The 16,330-nt window shown below is 44.9% G+C and overlaps 1 protein-coding gene across 3 annotated transcripts in view; it reads left to right on the top strand.

Moving 5' to 3' along the window:
- Positions 1-16,330, top strand: part of PLD1 (phospholipase D1) — a 144,529-nt gene that overhangs the window by 82,471 nt on the left and 45,728 nt on the right. For all 3 annotated transcript variants that reach the window (XM_077348405.1, XM_077348403.1, XM_077348402.1), the window contains 6 exons: positions 2,833-2,985; positions 4,065-4,214; positions 6,158-6,241; positions 9,670-9,751; positions 14,413-14,523; positions 15,234-15,440. In XM_077348405.1, coding sequence (XP_077204520.1) covers positions 2,833-2,985; positions 4,065-4,214; positions 6,158-6,241; positions 9,670-9,751; positions 14,413-14,523; positions 15,234-15,440 — 787 coding nt within the window. The remainder of the gene's footprint in view (positions 1-2,832; positions 2,986-4,064; positions 4,215-6,157; positions 6,242-9,669; positions 9,752-14,412; positions 14,524-15,233; positions 15,441-16,330) is intronic.

The raw sequence follows: 16,330 nt of genomic DNA on the forward strand, positions 1-16,330 counted from the left end.
AGAATCCACCCACCAAAGCAGCCATTTTCTCCAGAGGAGTCGTCCTTGGTCACCTGGAGATCCATTATAATAGCAGAAGATCTTCACATGCCACCTGGAGGTGGGCAACCATAGTCTAGTGACATGCTCCAATAAGCTAAATTCTATATCCTTCTCTATGGAAGTACAAGGTGCTTGTAGGATATGTCTCACCACAGTGTCTCCAAGACAATAAAATGAAGAAGTACTAGGGTTCAGTTTGCTGGATGCCTCCAGGCAATTGCCCATCAGTACTTAACTGATCACCAGATGGAAATTGGAGCCAAAGAGGGGGCCTTGTCTATGTATAGGAAGCTCTGGCCACAGTTCCTAGAGTGATCCAGAAGTGACAAGGGTAGTTCTAGCAATCTCCTGAGACTCTATGGTCAGACCTTCCAGTAAGTAGCCCAGGACATTTTTTTAAATGTTTCTCCTGGGACTCTGCCCCGCCCCCTCAACCCTCCTACTGGTTGCCAGGTACAGCTTGCCAGCCTAGTAACTAGAGATCAGGAAAAAAAATGCCTTTAGAGAGGCTGGGGTATGAGAATAATCCTTACCCACCCACCCTTTCTCTCCAACAGGTTTTAAGAATGACTCCTTGCCACAAAGCAAAAGTATCAGCTCAGGGAACTGGGCTGTGGGAAATGAACATTTCAGTACGCCAGAGACACTTGTGCTAAAAATAGCTTGCCACTGGGAAGGACTTCTTCCCGTTTTCTGCGATACCCCTGGGGTTTTTTTTCCTCGTTTTTTTTTTCACCCTCAGTTTGTGCGTTTCTGGTGCAGAGCTTGTTGCTTGGCAATGCCACCTTTTCCAAAGCACACCCTCTTCTGCATGCTTCCCGTTGACTTCAATGGAATTAAGTAAGTGTGCCTTTATAAATAAACCATTAGAAGTTTAGAGTGTGCCCATCTCACTGTGCTTCTAAGCGCTCCAAGGTATTAGGTTCAGTCGGAACTCGTTATGACACTCTCCCTGTTCTTCTCGTTATTTGTTAAGTAGACACCTCTCGTGGTCCCCTGGCATGTCTCATTGGGCGGCTCACATCTCTCTTTCATTCCCTTTGTTTATCCTGTGCTAACTGGCGATTTGCAGGGGCAAGTGGACACAGGAAAGACCACTAGTGTTGGGTCCCATCGTTCTTTCCCACTAATTGTGGCGCTTTGCTGGCCTGCAGGAATCTGGGGTCAAGCATCACCGTGAGCAGAACACATGCCCAGGATCCAACATGTAGGATTTTGATACCCTTTCTTGCTTAGGCAGAAAGGTGTGTTAAAAGAGACCGTGTGGCTTGGCATTGAGAGTAACAGAGTAGCAGTGGAGAGCCCCAGGTTCAAATCCCCACTCTGCCATGAGAACTCTCTGGGCGACCTTGGACCACTCGCACCATCTCTGCCTAACCTTCCTCGCAGAGTTGTTGCAAGGGTAAAATGGAACAGAGGAAAAAGGTGAGCTGAGTTGAGTCCACATTGGACAGAAGAGTGTAGCTTACATATCAAAATAATAAAGTGTTGAGATTGCTGGTGCCTTTTTCAATTGCTTCCCCACAAAGAAAGACAAACAACAGCAGCCCTATCTCTTTATTGAAAATGGGCCCTAACCTGGATAGACCGTGCTAGCCTGATCTTGGCAGATCTCAGAAACTAACCAGGGATGGCCAGTCCCCAGGTAGGATCTGGGAATCCTCTAGAATTATAGGTCATCACCAGTCTAAAGAGATCAGTTCCTCTGTAGAAAATGACTACTTTGGAGAGTGGACTCCACAGCATTATAAAACATTGAGGTCCCTCTCTGCCCCAAATTTCACCCACTCTTGGCTCTGCCTCCAAAGACTCCCAGCATTTCCCAACCCAGAGCTGGTACCACCCTGGCCAGTGTTTGGATGTGAGACACCAATGGCTTGACTCTATATCAGGTACCACATGTGTTCATGGTTGGCTTGGGTTGTGATTTTTCTTTCTTTCTGCCCTTTGCTGCTTGAACTACCACATCTCATTGTCGATTCTGGTACTTTCCAAGGCCCCATAATCCCTGCATTCACTTAGCACTGAAGGCTTTCTTGAAAGAATGTGAGCCAATCTCAAGTAGAAAAAGAAGAATTAGTTTTTATATATCGCCTTTCTCTTCCTGAAAGAGTCTCAAAGTGGCTTACAATTCCTTCCTCCACCCAACAGACACGCTTTGAGGTAGGTGAGGCTGAGAGAGCCCCGATATTACTGCTCAGGTAGAACAGCTCCTTCAGAATTGGGATGAGCCCAAGGACACCCAGCTGGCTGCATGTAGGGGAGCAGGGAATCAAACACTCATTTTAACAAAGTGAATACTGCAGAGTAAGCTGAGTTGGTTAATCAGATAACTCCATCAGTCCGTGAGTTCTTCATTAAGATAATTGACTTAAGAACCAGTTGTCCTCAGTGGGCAAAAAGTCATTCATTCTTATTTGTTTTCAGATGATGCATCCATGGGTCACTATGAGCACCACCTTAGGAGAGGCATTCCTTCCTGTATATGAAGGGAGAAGGAATGCCTCTTCTCCATTGGAGCCTGTCATTTTTTTTTTGATGATCGCAGACTGTTTCCCGTCCCCCCCTTGTTTGATCTGCCGCCTGCTTAACATAGAATGCTTTTAAAATGAATTAAATGGCTTAATCAGTCAAAAAACCTTCCTTGTCTAATGGTCCAATTCTGTGCAGAATTATTTTAGTTTAGGCCAATCCGAACCAGTGATTTTAGTGTAAGAGACGTTCTGTATATCAGTACATTGTAAATATTGCTGCTCTATCAAATATGCATTTGTGCTTGACTCTCCTTAGGTGGCTAGTAGTAAAAGACTCCTTTTTAATGTACATGAAGCCGGATAGTGGAGCCATTTCCTTTGTCCTGCTGGTGGATAAAGAATTCAGCATCAAGATTGGCAAGAAAGACACAGAAACAAAATACGGGTTGCGAATTGACAATCTCTCCCGGTGAGAAGTTGTTTCATTGTTGTTATTGCATATGTTATATTACACAAAATAGCTTTATACCAAGGATTCCCAACCAGGGCTCTGTGTGTGCTCCCCAGAGGCTTCCTGGCCTTTTCCCTATATCAGACTTTCTCAACCAGGGTTTCATGAAACCCTGGGGTCTCTTGACAGCCCTGGGTTTCCCAAATGGGTGGGAGGTAATGAATTTCTTATATATTTTTTTAAATTTATTAAACATTTATCAGGTGATACAACCATATGTGGTCATATCAACCCCCCCTACCCCTTCCAAAATGGCCGATGAGGGGCCTGGAGGGGGTGAGAAGGGGAGGGGCCCTGGGTGGGCGTGTACGTAGCTATACTTCCCAACCATATTTTGCATGGTCACGCTACTTCAGGGGTTTCTTGAAGCCTGAAGAATGTTTCAGGGGTTTCTCAATGGTAAGAAGGTTGAGAAAGGCTGCCCTATATTTGCCTCAATGGATTCGGCCTCACTTCCGGTTCAGATTCGGGGCTCCTCGAAGCCTGAAAAATATTTCAGGGATTCCTCCACAGAGCCAAGGTTGAACAAGGCTGCTTTATGCAAAGAAGAAAAAGAGATGTGTGCTTGGATCAATTCGTTAAAATAAATAGATGCGCTTTATCTCTGATTGTCTCATTCCAGTAGATAATAAAAACTGCCTAGCGTTCACAGAACATATCTGTGCATTCTAAATGATTTATTTGCATCCTTTGCTAACAATTCAGTGGATAAGGCTACAACCCAAATACAATTAAATCCATCTTTCATTAAAGATTAGAAGTCCTTGAACGAATTTTTGCCTTCTTATATGATTCATTATTTACTTAGCATTTGTGCTTTGCAGAGTGCTTTAGGCCTTTTTTGTCACCTTTATAGCTACTGGAATTACTTTGCATGTTCAGCTAAAACTTACAAATCTGTTAGTTGTCAAATAGCCAGAGTGTCTGGACCAAACATTTGCTTTCTCAGTGGCCCAAGTTCAGTCCTTAGCAACAAAGCTTGTGCCTGGTCAGGATTACGGGGACTTGGATTGTGTGATTTTCTCTTTCTTTTCTAGGTCACTGATTCTGAAATGCAACAGCTACAGACACGCTCTCTGGTGGGGCCAAGGAATAGAAGAATTCATTCAGAAGAACGGCAAGAATTTCCTCAAAGATCACAGATTTGGTTCTTACGCAGCCACCCAGGAGAACATGCTGGCAAAGTGGTGAGGACTCAGTACTCTGGTCATTTTTCGTAGGGTGGAGAAAAGATGATTGAATTTCTGCTTCTCATGCATTGGTTAATGGCACAAGAGAACTACTAGGGGGGAAATTTCAGAGTTCGTCTGCAGTAGAACAGCTGGAATCAACTCCAGTAGCATCCTAGAGACCTACAAAACTTTCAGGAGATGAGGTTTTGAGAGTCAAGGTCTGATAAAGACCATTTATGCACTGGAGGTTTCATGCTGGGCTGCAGGCTGGAGTTTTAGTTGTGTCAGGTTGCCCCACCTCTTCCTGTACCCACATTGGGGAGCATTTGGCCTGGTGCACCTCATCCGTCCCCAATCTGTGCTCCTGACAGGGGGGTGGGGCAGTGAAGTTCCCAGTGCATAAACGGTCAAACAGAGGCTAATCTGGACTATTCAAGCAGCAGCATCTCAATCACCAACCACAGTTTAACCCAGGGGTAGTCAAACTGCAGCCGCTGGCAGGGGCTCATGGGAATTGTAGTCCATGGACATGTGGAGGGCTGTAGTTTGACTACCTCTGGTTTAACCAATCACAGTTTGTTGCTCAAATGAAATAGCAAACTCTGATTGTGTGTGAAAGTGTTTCATTTCCTGGCTACATGTGGGAAGAACCAAGCAGGGGAAAAGAGAGCAAGGGAACGCACAACAATTCCTAGACTCATTCTCATTATAATGAAGGCATGTTTTGCCATTAAGCTGCGGTTAGTCACCAAGCATTGCTGGGTGGAGAGTCTTCCTGTTCTGAAGCAGGCATAGAGAGACACAATTCAGTGTAGAGTATCTCTTGCAGTTTTAGAAACTTGTTTATTTGTCTCAAAGGTGAACGCTTTTTACAACACTTTTCCCAAAGCAGCTGTTTCCCTGCAGAACCAGGGGCTATTATGCATGCAAAGGTTTTCACCAAAGTCAGCACGCCGACCCTTTTAAATCATCATTTTAAAAAGATTGTTGTATTTTTCCTGCAAGGATTATGCATTTGAAAGACGGAGTTACAATGGCAAATAGTGTGAGTGAGGGCAATTCCTCCATTGTGCTAGATGCTCATTGGCAGGCCATGGTCAGCTGCAGTGTCACATTACCACCACTGTGGCACATACTACTGGCAGGGCCTTATGGGAGTTGTAGTTCATGAGCACAGAGAGTAGTTCATGGGCTCGACAAGAAATTATCATGTAGTTCATGAGCTCGACAAGAAATTTCCGTGGGGGTACACACCCTTTTCAAAATAGTACAACTTTCCCCACTCAGAGGTATGCTGTTCCTCATAGAGAGTGGATTGAAAAACTTGCAAATGCCTCTGAGGGATGGAATAAATTAATTTATACTGGTGTACAGTTGCCATAGCAGAGGGTCTGTGCCAAACAAGGGATGACTCAAGCTCCCATTGGTGGACGAGGGACTAGACGCTGTCCGTTTCCCCAAATGCACAGGGGAGAAGATCAAAAACACACTAGCATTTATGCACGCAAAAACAGACGCTTTCATGACCATTGTAAAAGAAAAGTTATTTTAAATACTGCACTGAAAAGATGCAGTGGCTGCTATGAGGGGGGGAAATGCCGTGCATAATAAAAAACACAATGGTGGCTTTTCTGTGGCAAAACCAACTCCACATGCAGAAATAAATTAAAAAAAAAACTTTGGGGGAAGACTCTTGGCAAGGTTTCCTGCCATGCATAATACACCTAGGTTTAATTCATCAGACTATACATTTTGTAATCCCCACTTTGCAGGATCAAAGTGATGTTTTTTTCTTTCATTTGTTTTGTTTCTTAAACTAAGGAAATACTCCAGTCCTTTGCTTCCCCCTTTCTTTTTGATAAGTTGCATGAAAGAAAACCCATTTCCCAGATAGTTTAATTTAGCTGTCCTCCCCTCCCCTCCTCCCTTTCAGCGTAAAGTATTGTCTTTACTTTTAGGTACTTGAATGCAAAAGGTTACTTTGAAGATGTTGCCAATGCCATGGAAGCAGCGAAAGAAGAGATTTTCATCACAGACTGGTGGTCAGTATTTACAAATTCAGCACTCTTTTGTCCCAGAGGAACCTCAGAGGGTACATTCTAATAGAGCTGCAGTGTTGAGGGAACTTTTGGTGCGGACCATTAACAAAGTTCCCCCGGTGGTTTGGCAGCAGAGTCAACAATCTTAGGGAGTGAACAAGAGAGTTTTGTCTCAGAAAGCTGTTAGAAGACACTTGTCTCCAAAAACAAAGCAGAAGAAACAATTTTGAAAAGGCACAGGCTGCCCGGAGGCATGAGGGAACAAGGATGGTTCTGAATTCTCTTTCTTCAGGCTTGTGATAGCTGAATTCAAAGCTCTGATGCTTCTTTGAACAGAAAGATGCAAAAGAAGCACCACGTGGCTTAAATTGTGGTTGCTTTACAGTTCCACCACAACCACCTGCTAAACTGAAGGCCAAATTAGAAGTGGCAGGAAGGCCGTGTCTCTGGTACTCTTCATGTGCGAAGCAGATGGTTGGGGTTCCTGGCCACGCTGTGTGGCTGGGAGCGCCCCACAGGGCAGCCACGTCCTATACTAGGCTGGGCAGTTGTGCCCCTCATTGCAGTGAAGCTGTGGTGGCTAGGAGCCCCCCTCACCACTGAGGCTGGGCAGGTGCAGTGAAGGGTCTTCTGCACTGGACTGAGGAGTGGGCCGGGTGCACCTCCAACCCCTAGCAGTGTCAGATCATGCCAGTCCCCCCTTTTTTGTGATGGGATGGACTGGAGGGTGGGGAGGTTTGGGGTAGGCCCAGCAAGGGCTGCCTTTCAGGCTGAAAGTAGACCAATCCACCCCTGCTCCACCCCATAATGTCCAATGCACCCCTGCTTGAATGGACTAAGTTTTTTTAATGCCCCGTTTTTCACTACCCGAGGGAATCCCAAAGTGGCTCATAAACACCCTTCCCTTCCTCTCCAGACACCCAGTGAAGTAGGTGGAGCTGAGAGAGCTCTGATAGAACTGCTCTCAGAGAACTGTGGCTAGTTCAAGCTCAGCCAGCTGGCTGCATGTGGAGGAGTGGGAGTGCAACCCAGTTCTTCAGATTAGAGTCTGCTGCTCTTTAACGTCAGCACCACGTTGGCTTCCCATGTAAGCAAATCTGCTTAGGATCCCGCTTCAGAGCGTGCCACAATTCGAAGTCAAATTACAAAATAATGCACATTGCCGTGCACCCACAGTCGGTGCTCCCCTCCCCCAGTTCCTTAATATGGCTTTGTCTGTTTTCTTAGACATTAGAACAGGGGTAGTCAACCTGCGGCCCTCCGGCTGTCCATGGACTACAATTCCCATGAGCCCCTGCCAGCATTCGCTGGCAGGGGCTCATGGGAATTGTAGTCCATGGACATCTGGAGGACCGCAATTTGACTGCCCCTTGCATTAGAACCTGGAGAGAACAGAATGGTCTGCACAAGTCCAGCCTCTTCTCTCGGCGTGATGTTCAAAGTGATATGGAATCTTAGGGTTGGGTTCAAGGCATTTTCTGCTCACCTAGGACACTTCTGCCAGAGAATAAAACCTTCCTGCCTATCCGCCCCCTCCTCCAGGTGACTGAACTGCCCACATCACTGCTTCCGGGGGGCGTGGTCCCCCCCCCAGAGCAGCATTAGTGGCAGATTGGGGGGGTTGTAACTGGAAGATGGATTTGATGGAAATTACCTCTTCCCATCTGTGAGCAGGAAATTTATCCTGTACAGCTTTTAAGAACAGAAACAAAAGGGAGGACGCTGGCAACAGGCTATTGGGTGTGTACAGAAACACAGATTTTAAAAATATATCAATTCCTAGGACGGCGGCCATTCCCGATTGATTCATCCAGATGTTTGGGGTGTGCTTGTAGCTTATAGCAGCTTCTGCCCCTCCTCAGGACTCGGTCTCCCAAAATGGGGTGACAGATTACTCACTGGGCTGTCTTTACAAACAAAGGGTGGTTGACTCAGTCACAGATGTTGGCTGTCGCAAAGACTGTAGCATTGTTAAAAGCGATGAATAGAAAGTACATTCAGAAAATAAATCATTCCAAGCAGACCCGGTTGGTTGGTTGGTTGGCTTGTTTTAACATCCAGTAGCTAAGTTTAAAACAGATTTGCTGTTTTTCGTAAATATTGGTTAGATAGGCCGGGGTAGACTGTATAGCAGGGGTAGTCAAACTGCGGCCCTCCAGATGCTCATGGACTACAATTCCTATGAGCCCCTGCCAGCATTTGCTGGCAGGGGCTCCTGGGTATTGTAGTCCATGGACATCTGGAGGGCCGCAGTTTGACTACCCCTGATGTAGAGCATGGGCCTTCTAATGTGTGCTGGTTGGTGGGATGTTTGCGAAGAATGGTAGATTTTATGGGCCGTCTGAAAAGTCTATATTTTTAAGCAAGGGTACATAATGGAATACAAATTACGCTTCTTGCTGTTTTGAATCTCCAGAACAAGCCCTCTGGCTTGATCGGTTTTTGTGGTGAGGGCCATGGATGCTCTCAGTAGGCTATGCAAGGCTGAGGCCTGCTCAAGCGTAAATCAGGTTAACAGTGCCCCGTATGCAAAGCTGTTCCTTATTTATTTGGTAGGGATCCAGGCATATTCCTTTAAGAAAGGGCTTCTTTTAAAGAAATCTCTGGACTGTTGGCAATTTGATGGTGCTGGCTGGCATAAGCATTGCTGGGCATGTATTGGACAGTGTCTGTGACATCACTGACATCAAGCAACACAGCTCCTCCCCCCTGAATCTGTGCCATGGTGTGGCACCGTGGCTTAGCCTGTAAAGAAGGGAATCACATGGGAAATGAACCTGGCTAGTCTCGAAGCAGTGGTTAGAAAATCGTCTTGCCTGCTCAACAGAGACATCCTCCCACCTCCCTCCTCTTGAGTCATCTGAGCTTTGCCTCAAGATTGCTGTTTGACTCTCTGCTCTAGAGAGGCTTTGCCTCAAGAGCGGCGAGTTTAAGCTTCCTTCTTTGCATCTTAAATTTATCCCTACGCTGAGCTGTAGCACCCGTTAAGCATCCTTCCACAGAAGAGGATGAAGGAAGCGCAGCCGTCTATCTCAAAGTGGCATCGTGATCAGAGTGTCAAACTAGGATCTGGGAGACACAGGTTCTATTCCTCGCTCTGCCATGGAAGTGACTGGATAACTTTGGGCCAGTCACATTCTCAGCCTAACCTGCCTTACAGGGCGGTTATGAGGATAAAAGAAGACTCTAACCTGGAGAACCAGGCCTGATTCCCGATTCCTCTACATGCAGCCAGCTGGGTGACTTTGGCTAGTCACAGTTCTCTTATGGTTGTCCTTGTAGAGCAGTTCTCCTAGAGCTCTCTCAACCTCACCTGTTGTGGGGAGAGGAAGGGAACAGTCTTTGTAAGCTGCTTTGAGACTCCTTAAGATAGTGAAAAGCAGGATATAAAAAAAAACAGCTAATCTCTTCTCTAATTATGAATTCTGTAGGTTGAGCCCAGAGATATTCATGAAGCGGCCTGTGGTGGAAGGGAACCGATGGAGGCTGGACTGCATTCTGAGGCGGAAAGCGGTAAGCGTGCTGAGCAGGCGGTCTGGGTTCTTCAGGCTGCTTTCTGGGGGACAGATGCTTTCTGGTGATGTTGACAACTGGAACTAGAACCACGAGTGTTCACAATTGATGGAAGGGAGCTTTTGGAGTCACACAGAACTCTTCAGTGCAAAAAAAACAAACAAACCCCCAAACAAAAACAAAGGCAGAAAATAGTGATTTGTGGTTGGGCTGGTCTAAAGTTAGTAATGTTGAAAAGCTTCCTTTGCTCATTTGTTTAAGTAACAGTCCATTTTGCAAAAGGCGAAAGATTTATGCGATCTGAAGAGAAACCAGGGTATCAGAGAAACTGAGTTAACTGGAATTTGTACATATGAAGCTGTTTGGTATCCATTGTTTAGGGTTAGCCACTCCAGGTGGGGCCGGGCGTTCTCCCAGAATTGCAACTGATTTCCAGGCTATACAGATAAATTCACCCGGAGAATATGGCTGCTTCGGAGGATGTTATTAGAATTGATCACCAGAGTTCAGTTCCCCTGGAGAAAAAGGCTGCTTTGGAGGGTGGATTTTATGGCATTATGTCCCGCTAAGTTAAAATCATAAGAGTTGGAGGGGCCATGCAGGCCATCTAGTCCAGCCCCCTGAGTTCCCCAATATCTGTTCCCCCAGGCTCCACACCCAAATCTCCAAGAACTTCACACCCTGAGAGTGGCAACCCTAGTCCAGATAGCCAATTGCTGAATAGTACTAATAAGAGATTTCCATATTGTGCAGAGAAAAACTGCTGCAGATTTTACCCTGAATAATATTCATTCATTCATTCATTCATTCATTCATTCATTCATTCATTCATTCATTCATTCATTCATTCATTCATTCATTCATTCCCATCCCCCCCACCCTGGTTGGCTCAGGAAAGGTAACAACCAACTTCAGAGCAATCATACAAAATTAATAAAAACATGGAACAATGGAATTGTCTCCTCTTGATAATAGTTCTCACCTTTCTGAGGATGGTCAGAGCTCAGTGGGGTCAAGGCCAGTGTTATATCTTTAGGCCGGGGACCCTGAGCAGATTTTAGTTTTGCAATCATAATACTCTCTGGTCAGTATAGGGGAAAAGGCAGTCCCGCAGATATGAGGGTCAGAGACAGTTGATGCATTAAAATGATCAAGGTTGTGAAATAGTTCAGAACTGCTGTCACAGGTGACTGGTAGTTCAGCAGTGGAGTAGGCTGCCTAAGGAGGTGGTGAGCTCCCCCTCACTGGCAGTCTTCAAGCAAAGGTTGTATACACACTTTTCTTGGATGCTTTAGGATGCTTAGGGCTGATCCTGCGTTGAGCAGGGGGTTGGACTAGATGGCCTGTATGGCCCCTTCCAACTCTATGATTCTATGATTCTGTGATTCTGTGTGTTTTCCTGCTCAGAGCAGCACTGTACTGCTGCTTCTTGTCACAATTTGCTACTTACACGTTGGTACCTGCTCTGCTCCTCCATTAATCGGAGTCTGCAATCTTCCTTCTTGTGTAGGCCTAAGAGCCACTTAAGCTGGAAGAAGACTCCTTAGTTGGAGAAAGGGTTCATGCATTGCAGGACGGAGTGGGAGGATACAGGCCAGGATTTCGTATTAATACTATACATTGCAGGTGTTTTACAGGGCTTCATAGTTAAGGGCTCTGCTGATGGACATCTGCATTATTATCGTCCCGCAGCAAAGCAAATGGAAGCTAAAATGGTCCATCCAATGAGTTGTGGCAGAATCGAGATTCACAATTTGCTCTTCCCGTCTTGTTCCAGATTAAATAAACCACCCAAAAAACCAAGGCTAGCAAGTGACATCCTTTATTCCTTCTGGGTGTTCATTTTTGGATTTTTGGGGGGCTCACTTGGAATCAATTGTTGCTGATAGAAGTGGCAATAATGCAGGGAGTATACACAGGCTGTTTGTGAAATTCCCATCACACCGCAGGGTGATTTATTGTCCGCGTCTGTGTCGTGAATGGATTCTCGTTACGTCGGTAATGCAAAGCATCGATCTTCCGCGAGGAGATAAGATCTAATTAGCAGAGAATATTATTTAGGTATGCTCATGGCTTATTGCACTGTAACTTATGCCATATCATTATGCTTGTGGCAAAAGGTTTTTTTCCCCCCCTTCAAATGGGCCTTTACATCATGATCATGAAAGGTCTTTGCACTGTAAGTGCATTTTAAAGATCCTATAGGTCAAAATGGATTATTCTCTTGTAGGAATATTGACTTCCGCCATGAATATTCTCCTGCTCTTTAGGCCTGCCCTGGAGATGAATCAGCCCAGGGTTTCCAGGCATCCACGTTTAAATTACACAAATGGGAGGAGAGGAGAATTCAGGGATGCCCAGCGAAGCTGATGGGAAACAGATTCAGGACAGACAAAAGGCCATACTTATTGACCCAAGAAGTCATTCAGTCGTGGAATTCATAGCCAGTGGATTTAGTGATGGTCACAGGCAGAGACGGCTTCAAAAGGAAATTAGACAGATTTGTAGAGGAGAAGTCCATCCGTAGCTACTAGGAATTGTTTTTTGGAGGTTTGGGTAAATTTGATCCAAGAGAATTTGGCATATGCTGATATACCCGAATACCACTATTGGTATTGGTATTCAGATTCGGCAAGATTTGGGATTCCTGAATCTATTAGCCTCTATTATACCCTATGGAACAATTGAACTCCATGGGAAATCTAACCTAAGTCTTAAGTCGTCTGGAGTTGAGATAGAAGCACGCTTTGAAAGATTCGGTGCCTGAATCAAACCAGAGAATTCGACTCAGTTTTAAAATACCGAATAAACCCCAATAAGACATTTATTTGGGTTTTTTTCCCCATCTTTGCGAAATTGAATGCACCTCCCTAATAACTACTAGTCATGGTAGCTGACAGGAATTGTGGTATGTTAAGGCAGGAAACCTCTGCATGCTAGTGCCAGGAAGCAACCTCAGGGAAAGGCCTTGACCTCTTGTCCTGTATGTTGGCACTCCCAGACAACCAGCTGGCTGCTGTGTAAACAGGATGGTGGACTAGATAGATGGAGAGCTTTTCTAGCAGAGCTTTTCTGTGTTCACACAGAGGAGAAGGTGTTTTATTATTAATTGGTAGGCAGCAATCAGGAAGGGACCTTCTTAAAGGACCTTCTTCTTTGAACGAGACCTTGGGGTACTTGTGGATTGTAAACTAAACATGAGCAGGCAGTGTGATGCAGCGGTAAAAAAGGCGAATGCCATTTTGGGCTTTATCAACAGGGGCATCACATCAAAATCACAAGATGTCATAGTCCCATTGTATACGGCACTGGTCAGACCACACCTGGAGTACTGTGTGCAGTTCTGGAGGCCTCACTTTAAGAAGGACGTAGATAAAATTGAAAGGGTACAGAGGAGAGCGACGAAGATGATCTGGGGCCAAGGGACCAAGCCCTATGAAGATAGGTTGAGGGACTTGGGAATGTTCAGCCCGGAGAAAAAGAGGTTGAGAGGGGACATGATAGCCCTCTTTAAGTATTTGAAAGGTTGTCACTTGGAGGAGGGCAGGATGCTGTTTCCGTTGGCTGCAGAGGAGAGGGCACGCAGTAAGGGGTTTAAACTACAAGTACAACGATATAGGCTAGATATCAGGAAAAAATTTTCACAGTCAGAGTAGTTCAGCAGTGAAATAAGGAGGTGGTGAGCTCCCCCTCACTGGCAGTCTTCAAGCAAAGGTTGGATACACACTTTTCTTGGATGCTTTAGGATGCTTAGAGCTGATCCTGCATTGAGCAGGGGGTTGGACTAGATGGCCTGTATGGCCCCTTCCAACTCTATGATTCTAAAGTGCTTAGATTCCATGGCTTGTTTCAGATGCAGTGCTCAACCATGGTTTATTTTAACATTGATTGGTTTGTGGAGCCATGCATTGGCTTGTAGACAGTCATTTAGAACCTGGTTGCTATGAGAAAGAGTCATTCCAAAGTCTTTGCTGATTTGTCTGCCTCGCCCACTGAGACTTGGCCAATATCCCAGACTGGAAGGGTAGTTCTGGGAAACAAGCCGTGATGCCCACATTCCTACGTTAGGCAAGAGCATTGTTAAGTCTAATCCTCTTCAATAATAATTTCAAATTTCACCATGACCATGAATCACAGATAGTGGCTTTGTCCACATTCAGACGATCACATCAACCACGCTTTGTGGGACAGCTGAACCCAGCCATCGGATGTTTCCCATCCAAATACTAGCTAAGCAGGGTCCTGGCTGGCATTTGGAGGGGAGACCTCCAGGGATTTGGGTGATAGTTCCTCCAAGGAACACTAGGGGTCGTGATAAGGAGGCACACAATGGCAAAACCACCTCCAAACGTCCCTTGCCTGGCTGCCAAGCAATCCTCTAATCTCATGACTACACGGCACACAATTCCATACAATAAATATAATTTATAAGTACTAGCCATTGTTGTAAAGATAATTGATAGCAAAGAAATCTGTCTGAGAACCTGAAAATGAAAAGTAGCTTGACTTCACCTGACTTTCAGAGCTCACCATTTCTGAGTGAGTCCTATGAACCTCTTACCCCTTGGGGAAGTGGGGAGAATGCAACAGGATAATTTGCAACCAACCATGTCATAAGAGCACAAGCTCTATAATATGTGCATTTCTGTTTGTCTTGACAGCAACAAGGGGTGAAAATCTTCGTGATGCTCTACAAAGAAGTGGAGCTGGCTCTCGGCATCAACAGCGAATACAGCAAGAGGACTCTGATGCATTTGCACCCCAACATTAAGGTAATTGTGCTCTTTGGAGCCTGTGGGTGGCTTGATTTCTCTCTGGCACAGGATAGGCTGTGCTGTGGGCTGGGATGGTGGTTTCTCTGGGGTAGCAAGGTTTGTATTCGTTTCATATATGAATGAATGAATGAATGAATGAATGAATGAATGAATGAATGAATGAATGAATGAATGAATGAATGAATGAATGAATGAATGAATGAATGAATGAATGAATGAATGAATGTGCAAAGGGCCCCAAGATCAAAATAGGCAAAGGAGGAGGGACAGAACTCATGATCTCTGCATCTGAGGTTGCATTCAGGTGTGTGGCCATGTTGGCCTGAAGCAGCAGAACAAAGCTTAAGGCCAGTGGCAGCTTTAAATCCAAGTTTAATTCAAGGTATAGGTTTTTGTGTGCACGCACAAGACTTCGGATACAGTAAAACAGAATAACCATTAGGTAGAGAGTGAAGGAGGCTTTATTGCCAGGGACACTAGCTAGAGCAGACTCTCTCAGTCAGAATTTCATGAAACCCTAGGGTTTCTTGACGTCCCTGAAAGGGTTTCCCAAATAGGTGGGAGATAATTAATTTTAAGTATATTTTTAAAAGTTGTTAAATATTTATTGGGTGATATACGTAAACATAACCAATAACGTCTTCTGAAGTTATTTTTCTGGGATTGTTTCCTGCCTGACTTGACTTGGGTGCCCGGTTTTTGCTCAGGTGATGAGGCATCCGGATCACGTATCATCTACCGTTTATTTGTGGGCTCACCATGAGAAACTGGTGGTCATTGACCAGTCTGTCGCTTTTGTCGGAGGCATTGACTTGGCGTACGGCAGGTGGGACGATGATGAGCACCGGCTGACCGATGTTGGCAGTGCGAAACGGATCAACGCAACAAAGTCCACGTCCTCAACAAACCTTGCTGTACGTATGATGGCAACGGTCCCAGCTGTTGGCTTTGGAATATGTATGGGATGTGGGTTCATGAAGAAGAAGAAGAAGAAGAAGAAGGAGAGCTGGTGTTTTGTACCCTGCTTTTTACTACCTGAAGGAGTCTCCAAACACCTTCCAATCGCCTTCCCTTCCTCTCCCCACAACTGACACCCTGTGAGGTAGGTGAGGTTGAGAGAGCCCTGAGAGAAGAGTGACTGGCCTGAGGTCACCCAGATGGCTATATGTGGAGGAGTAGGGAATCAAACCCATTTTTCCAGATTAGAGGCCACCACTATGCCAAGCTGGCTCTCTTGAAAATAGATATCAGATTGTTTCAACCTTCAGGCTGAATGTTTTAGACAAAAAAAGAAGAAAATATGACAATGCCAACACAAATGCGTTGGGAAAAATCACGCAAAAATGATTAACTAAATACACATATTAACTTAATTACATAATTAACTCCCATACACTGCTATCTGAAGATTCTTTTTGTGCTTCACTACATTATTCCAGACTGAATCAAATTCATTTCTTTGACAAGCTCCTTGAATTACTCTTATAAGTTATTTTTTTTCTAGAATCATAAGTTGCTTTAGTTTGTTCCATCATTTATCTATTACCAAATTTTCAGCTTTTTTCCAATGGTAAGCGATAACCATTCTGGCCGCTACAATAATAAAATTAACCAAAGTTTTTTTTTTTTTTTACAGCACATGTTATGATTCAGAAATAAATTAAGGAGAGCTAATGAGGGTGATTGTTCTGTCTTATCTTTTATAATTTCTTCTATTTCTTTAAAGATTTCCCCTCCAGAATTCTTTAACAACTGTGCAACAGGCAGGTTGTAAAGAACTCCCCTGCAATTTCAACAGGAGGTG

The sequence above is a fragment of the Paroedura picta genome, chromosome 8 (genome assembly GCF_049243985.1).
Source record: "Paroedura picta isolate Pp20150507F chromosome 8, Ppicta_v3.0, whole genome shotgun sequence".
NCBI lineage: Eukaryota > Metazoa > Chordata > Lepidosauria > Squamata > Gekkonidae > Paroedura > Paroedura picta.